The sequence below is a fragment of the Desmodus rotundus genome, chromosome 9 (assembly GCF_022682495.2).
Source record: "Desmodus rotundus isolate HL8 chromosome 9, HLdesRot8A.1, whole genome shotgun sequence".
Classification (NCBI taxonomy): domain Eukaryota; kingdom Metazoa; phylum Chordata; class Mammalia; order Chiroptera; family Phyllostomidae; genus Desmodus; species Desmodus rotundus.
This window is the reverse complement of record NC_071395.1, coordinates 23117009-23124648: the sequence shown is the minus strand read 5'-3', so window position 1 is coordinate 23124648 and position 7640 is coordinate 23117009. Positions and strand designations below refer to the sequence as shown.

At 41.5% G+C, this 7640-nt stretch overlaps 1 protein-coding gene across 1 annotated transcript; it reads right to left on the bottom strand.

The window, feature by feature from the left end:
* Positions 1-1284: 1284 nt before the first annotated feature.
* TKTL2 (transketolase like 2) lies at positions 1285-7619 on the bottom strand. The gene is made up of 2 exons (XM_024569255.4): positions 7397-7619; positions 1285-3435 (listed from the first exon to the last, which is right to left on the bottom strand). Exon 2 carries the CDS (start codon positions 3163-3165, stop codon positions 1288-1290), a length of 1878 nt encoding a protein of 625 aa, XP_024425023.2. The 5' UTR covers positions 3166-3435; positions 7397-7619; the 3' UTR covers positions 1285-1287.
* Positions 7620-7640: the final 21 nt, after the last annotated feature.

The window sequence follows — 7640 nt, the reverse complement described above, 5'->3', positions numbered from 1 at the left end:
CAAAGGAAAGCCATTATCTCTGTAACTGTGGCATCTGATACAATAAGGCATGCTTATTGTAGAGTCCATACCTTTATTGTATGATTTCAGATACTTTAGTTGTGGTGTGGAGGAAAAGTAGAAGAGATGGAGAAGGGTATGAGCTATGTGCGTATGTAAACGGCAGATGGGAGGCGGAGTCTAAAGACTCCACATGTTTAAGAAGCCTCCATAATTTGCTATTTGGGGAATAAGAATCCAAGTCCAAAGAACTCTCTTTGCCACTTTTTACCACAAAATCTAAAAATTGGGATGAAATCTTCTTTTCTTGAAGGTTCCACTTTTGTTAAGTTTCTTTCACTTCCTCACCACCTATACCAAGCCAGTTTTCCTGGGAGGACTTTGTAGACATTTGCCTCACAAGTGTAACAGTATTTGTTCCTTGAAATGGCTAGAGTCACGCCATTCTCAAATAAGACAATCCAGGCACAGCTTTGGTTGCATAATGTAACCAATTAAAACCTACTAAGAAGGGGAACAGTTTCTTACTGAAATAACTACCATAAATTAATTTGACACAATAAGAGGGAGATTTAGTATTTTGAACCCTACATACATGTCACAAGCTATAAAAGCTGAGGCTCTTTCCCAGTATGCACACTCAAATTATGACAAGTAGTTTTGTGCTAGCATCTTATCTATTCTACACGGTGTCTGAATCAATATTACCTCTCATGTTTGCAAAATAAGAATGAAGATTTGTTATTCAATAGCACCCCACTTGTAGATATATGTAGTATTTGTTGCTAGATGGGAATGGCTATATTGGAAGATCCAGTTATAGATCTCATGCTAGCAAATACAATTGGATTTCTCTGTGTGTGTAAGATAAGTGAGGTATTTTTTTCCCAAATTTGTTCAATGATCCTAGAGCAACTGTATTTATTTTCTTACAAGGAAATTAACACATTTAAGAAACTATTACTTCTATGTTGATTCCCAGCTCAGTCATTTAGTTTTAGAAAATTTTGCATTCAGTGTAGATGTTTTGTTTGCTATTTTGTTACTTAAAATGTTATAACCTACTTCAGTGATTCAAAAATGAGAGCATTTGTGTATACAGACACAGTTTAACAGAAGGTGTTAACCCTTTAATTTCTGAATTAGGACTGAAGAAAGATGTTAAAGCCTTTTTTTTAAGTACAACATAAATAATTTTGTAACATCGGGCATGAATGTTTTATAGAGATAGATAACAGTGTTTTAAGACCAAAGCCAAGAGACTGACTTTTAAAGAACACAGCTATTTTAATTCATTAAAGTATATTTCACAGCTGCTACGATGTGTCTGGCACTGATTCCAAACACATCCAGCAGTTCTCCAGGTTTCTCACTTTGAGGGATTCCTGACACTGCCAGCTGATGGACAGAGATGTCAGGCTCCCCAGAGACGGCTGCACATACAGCTTCTCCAATGCCGCCTTCTCGGTAGTGATCCTCCACTGTGATAATCCGACCACCTGTGGCTTTCGCATTGGCGATGATGGTGGCAGCATCCAGGGGTTTAATGGTAAATGGGTCAATGACACGGATAGAAATACCTTGTTCGGAGAGATCAGCAGCAGCTGCTAAGGCTTCATGCAGAGTTAGTCCAGCTCCAATAACAGTGACTTTGTCATTGACACTGTGGCGGATGACCTTAGCCTGTCCAATCTCAAAATTTTCTTGTGAGGTATAAATCACTGCAGTTTCTGATGGGCTTGTCCGAATGAAGCACATCCCCTTGTTATTGGCAGCCAGATAAACAGCGTGCTCTGTCGAGACAGCATCACTTGGATAGAAAACAGTGCAGTTGGGGATGCTTCGGAACATGGCCAGATCCTCCAGGGCCATCTGGGAGGGTTCATCCTCACCAATGTATACTCCGCAGTGGGCGCCAATAAGATTGATGTTGGTTTGAGATATGGCTCCCATCCGGATCTGATCGAATGCGCGAGTCAAAAAGGCAGCGAAGGTACTAACAAAAGGAATCGTTCGACCACGTGTGGCACAGCCCAGCGCCACGCTTACCATGTTTTGCTCAGCGATAAAACACTCGATAAAACGCTCAGGGTGTTCTTCCTTGAATATCTCAGAAAAGGTGAGGTTCTTCGTGTCACCATCCAGGACAATAACCCTTTTGTCCGCGTGGCCCAGTTTAGCCAAAGCCAAACCACAGGCCTTCTGAGTAGCTACGTTGTCGCCCGCCTTGTAACCAATCAGAGCGGTCATTCTAATATCCTGGATGCTGATTGGAGGGGAGTCTTCCACAGGGGGTTTCGGTGTGAGGTTCCTGTTGGTCTGTATCTGACTCTCGATTAACTTGATGATCGCGTCTGCCCTTTCTTTCGGCATCGGCTTTCCATGCCAGTTTTCTGCGTCCTCGACCTTGGGAATCCCCCGGCCCTTGAAGGTCTTCGCCACCACGGCGGTGGGCTTGTTCTTCACCTGCGCCGCCTGCCAAAACGCTTGGCACAGCGCCTCCACGTCGTGGCCGTCCACGGCGCAGGCGTTCCAGCCGAAGGCTTCACAGCGCTGCTGATAGATGTCCGTGCGGTGCCCGAGGGGCGCGGGGCCACTCTGTCCCAAACGGTTCACGTCGAACACGGCCACCAGGTTGTCCAGGCCGTAGTGGGAAGCAAAGGCCAAGGCCTCCCAGACTGAGCCTTCCGAGGCCTCGCCGTCTCCCACGAGGCAGAACACCCGGTAGCTGGCCCTGTCGAAGAACTTGCCGGCGTAGGCCATGCCGCACGCGGCTCCGAGCCCCTGCCCCAGCGACCCGGTTGCCACGTCGACAAAGGGCAGTCTTGGGGTGGGATGTCCCTCCAAGTCACAGTGAATCTGCCTCAAGTTCAGCAACTCCGACTCGCTGACGGCGCCCACCTCCGCCCAGGCAGCGTAGAGGATGGGGGCCGCGTGGCCCTTGGAGAGCACGAACCTGTCGTTGTCGGGGTGTTCGGGCTCTGCGGGCTTGTACCGCATCGTGTGGAAGAAGAGCACAGACAGGATCTCGGCCGCGCTGCAGCAGGACGTGGGGTGGCCGGAGCTGCAGGCACACGTGGCCCTGATGGAGTGAACCCGCAGGCGGTTGGCCAGGTCTCGCAGCACCTGCAGGGTGTCGGCATCGGGCTTGGCGTCGTCAGCCATGAGGGTGCACTTTCTGCAACTCCTGCAGAGTGGACGTTATGGCCTCAGACTCCCACAGAGTGGACGTTATGGCCCCAACCACACCGCTCCATCACGTGACTCCTGACCCCTCACCCCGCTTCCTCGAGGTTAGGAGCTCAGCGACCCCTGGTGGCCGGGGCGCATGCGTCGCCAGGCTTTGTCACCGGACTGGGGCCTGTGGTGACACCTGGGATGCACCACGGGCCTCCACCTCTTCTTCTGCACCTGACCATCTCCTCTGCAGCCCAACTGATTGGATTTTAAATATTAACTTTGTTACTTACATGGTCAGCACTGTTAACAATAATTAAATTTCTTTTTACCTTTCCTTATATCATAAATTCAAAGGGGGGGCCATTTTTATATCCATATCTTATATGCAGCTATTTGTGAGGTTGTGCTTCTTTTATACGCATTCACACTGTATTGGCGGCATCACTCTTTTCAGCACAGCAGTGATAGAAATCACCGAAAGCAACTTCCAATCGCATGTGGCAACACTGTCAACAGACTTTCTCAGATCAATTGAAAATTCTCACTTATAGACAAAAATACGCTGACACATTGGACCAAAAATTACAAGAAGTTCAAAACCAAAACCACTCAATGGCAGAGTATCTAGAACTGCAATTTCCCTAGTATACCCTGAAATAGTATTACTGTTACTACCGATAATGGTTTTTAAAACAAAATTAAATACTTGCTTTAGTTATAAAACTAAATTTGTGCCACTGAACTCTTCTAGCTGGCAAGGGTTATAGCTTGTCATCAAAAACAAAACAAAACAAAACAAAAAAACCCACAATGAACATCTTGATTCTTGAGTAATAACTCTTATCATCGATTTCACATTAAAATCATGACACTGGAAACAAGAAACAAAAACAAAAATACATAAAAGCCAACCAAACAAAAACAAACCTGGGTGTCACCCCAGAAAAAATGAAATTGAATCTCTGGAAGTACAGCCTGGGAAGCTATAATTTTAAAATGCACGCATTAATTTTAATGTGTAGTCAAAAGTTAAGAATGGAGAGTCGTCTACAGACGGCTCTTTACATCGATTGTACTTTAGAGTTACCTAGGGAGTTCTTAAAAATCTCATATCTGGGATACACTCCAAGCCAATTAAATGAGAATTTCTGGGTGATGTGCCTTTGCATCCGCAACTTCAAAAGCTCCTCCAACAATTTCAGTATTCAATCAGCTTGTAAACAACTCACTCAGGGGGGGGGTTGCTACATTATATCTCAGAAAAAAATTTAAAATATTATTTGATATTTAAATTAGTTTTGTCATTTTCATTTTTAAGGGTACATATTAGAATAAGTCATAAGGTATGACACTAACAAGATTTTAATACTTGTTGAAGGAATGTTGGATTAGGAAAAGTCCTTAAGAGGTCATCTTGTATTCATTACTTCCGATTCTTTTGCAAGTTAATGTTTGCTTACCCCTTTAGACAAAGGAAAACAAAATAAAGACAAACTAGAGTTGGACTAGGAGTAGAGATGGGAATTAGAGAAAAAAATCACAGCATCCTAAGAGCAAACTACTAGCAGCTGACTAGAAAGCAGTTAATCCTGGCTAAGAAGAGTGCCAATATCCAAACAATGGGTAAAATGATAACTTAAAAATGATCTCTGAGGAAGTGTTCACATGAAAAAAGATGGGAGAAATAGCAACAGCTTAACATTTCAAGTTCCCAGATTCTTTAAGTCATTTAAAGCATTGCACAATTGTTTCCCAAAGTATTAAATAGAAAGTTTCTAACATTACTAAAGGTCAGTTTTGTTAAGAAAAGATTGTGGTCTTGTAGATTTAATACCCTAGATAGTGAGTATGAATGCCCTTCTGTCATTTTATGAAACTGAATTTTTATACTATAAAAAATAATATTTTATAAGTTATGTGTAAAATATTTTGAAGTGTTCTGATATATTTAAAGGGAAGCCCAGAAAGTTATATAAAAGTTATTAATATTTCCTTTAAGCATTTTAATCTTTTAGAATTTATTTACAAATATACAATAGAAAATAACCATGTAAGTGTATAGTATGCATAATTGGATAATGCAAAATTACCTAATGTGGCTGTGAACACAATTTAGTCAAATAAATTAAAGACATGAAGCAACATTCCATTTCCCCCATTAGAAAAAACTGTCACTGACAAAAGGCCAGATGAATGTCTTTAAGTAAGCATGCCAAAAATTTAGTTGTCTTGGAAAAATTACTCCTTTTAGGTCATTTTGGAGGACAGTCAAAAGATTTCTGCAAATAGGAAGGACCTATTCATTTATTACTTTTGGTTTATCCACCCCAAGTAGGGATTGGCAAACTCAAGTGCCTTCTGGGTTAGGGAGGTACCATGAGCGTATGAATGTCAGATATTGTATGAGGACTGGAGGGACCTGTGACAAACTGGAGAATACATGCCCATCTAAAAGTATCCATAATTAAAATTTTCTGAAAACTTTGTTGGAAAAAGTAAACCATAAAACTATAAAGCTGCCAGTTTTGGTCCTTGATTTAAAAATCTGTTAAAAACTGGAACATAATCAACAAAAGAAAAAAGCAAACAAAATATAACCAGAGACATTGAAATTAAGAACATTGTAACAATAGCCACAGGGGAGTGGGTAGGGGATAGTGGGGAGAGGGGTCTATAGGAGCTACTATAAAGGACACAAGGACAAAATCAAGGGGGAGGGTAGAAGTGCGGGAGGGAGGTGGGACTGGCTGGGGTGGGGTGGAGGGAAGGGGAGAAAATGCAGACAATTGTAACTGAATAAAAATAAATAAATTAATTTAAAAAATAAAAATAAAAATCTGTTAAAATAAATGTGGTTTTTTTCCTTTGTTTAAATTTTTTTGCTAACTTTTTTCTAATAGTATGGAAAAGTATTTATTGTAGTGTGTACTTGAAGTAAAAATAAAACCTAGTCACATCATTAATGCAAATAGCTTTGGAGGGAAAAATATAAATTGCAAGATTGGTAAGTGTAATTCCTACTTGGTTTTGGTAGAGAAAACAACACTCATGATTGCTCAGGAGGTCACACTGATCTGTGAAAAAAATATATACATATATTCACTTTGTGAGGGTGAGTTGTACTTAGAGGTTGGGAATACTTGAGTTTACTTAAATTTTATCCAAACTGTTGAGTTTTGTTAAAATTTTGTAAAAGAAAGCTGCTGAGCTAATTTTTTTTCTTTCATGTTTTGAATTTGGGTAGTTTTGTAGGCTGAGTATGGAGCAAGTGAGGGCAAGGTTCTTGTGTAAAACAACAGGTTTCTTGCTGGGGGAGGGATGCATTCTTGCAAGTACTGGGAAGCAGTATTCTAAATGGACCTGTTAGGTCAAGTCGTGTTGTGGTGGTCTTCTAAATCATTTTTAATATTTTATCAGTTTTTTACTAAACAACGTAATCCCCTACTGAAGCAGTTGGTTCTCCTACTTTGTGAAATTTTATCATTTTCCATTATATTTGTGAAGCTCTATTACCAAGTGCACATATATTTAAAATAGACACTTTTTATCATTATGAAGTAATCTTTTCTATCTACCATAATATTTCTTGGCTTATTCCACTTTGCTTAACATTAATGTATCTGTATTAATATTCTTTTCATTAGTATTTGCTTAGCATACCTCTTTCATCTTTGATTTTAAAATTTTGTCTCCTTATATTTTAGGTATCTCATAAACAGGACATAGTCGCGTGTTTTAAATCCAATATGACATGTTAATATTTCACTTAAGGTACTTAGTCCACAATTATTGCTATATGGATTTAAATCTACCACCCCATTTTTGTTTTCTATTTTCCCGTCTTTTTTTCTCTTTATCTCCTTGCTTCGAATGAATTTTAAATCATTATTATTCTATTGATTTTCTCTACTTGTTTGTATCCTATTCAAGGTTACGTACACTGGGGAATTAAACATGTATTCTTATTGTATCATCCAATATTAACAAATACTTAACCATTATATACACACACATCTTTGTGTATTTGTTAAAGCCAGGAAAATATCTCTAAAGATATCTCCAAACTATCTACCGTTGTTAATTGGGGGTCGGGGTGTCGGCTTGAAGAAGAGGCCCGGGGGGATTCATTTTGTGGTTCGTCCTCCCGGGAGGGGGCAGCCTCTGCTAGGCAGGTGCCCAGAAGAGGAGAGTCTAGTCCGGCTGTGGAACTGCGCACCTGGTCTCTCGCCCTTGATCCGCCTGGGACGCCGCGGGCCGGTAGCGACAGGCGTCGGTAGTACCGGCTCAAATCTCCTGCCGCAGACCGTGTGAGGCCAAGCTCACCCTCCCGCCCCAAGCGCCCACGCAGCGCGCTTCGCGGGGCTGCAGGGAGGAGGCTGCTCGCTGGGAGAGTAGTTAGAAGTGCACCACGGACGAAAAAGACCAGGTCTCGGTTCCCCCGGACATTTTAGAGAAACGTA

Coding starts and splice junctions, on each gene's coding strand:
- TKTL2 (XM_024569255.4), bottom strand. CDS start 3,165: ATGGCTGACGACGCCAAGCCCGATGCCGACACCCTGCAGGTGCTGCGA.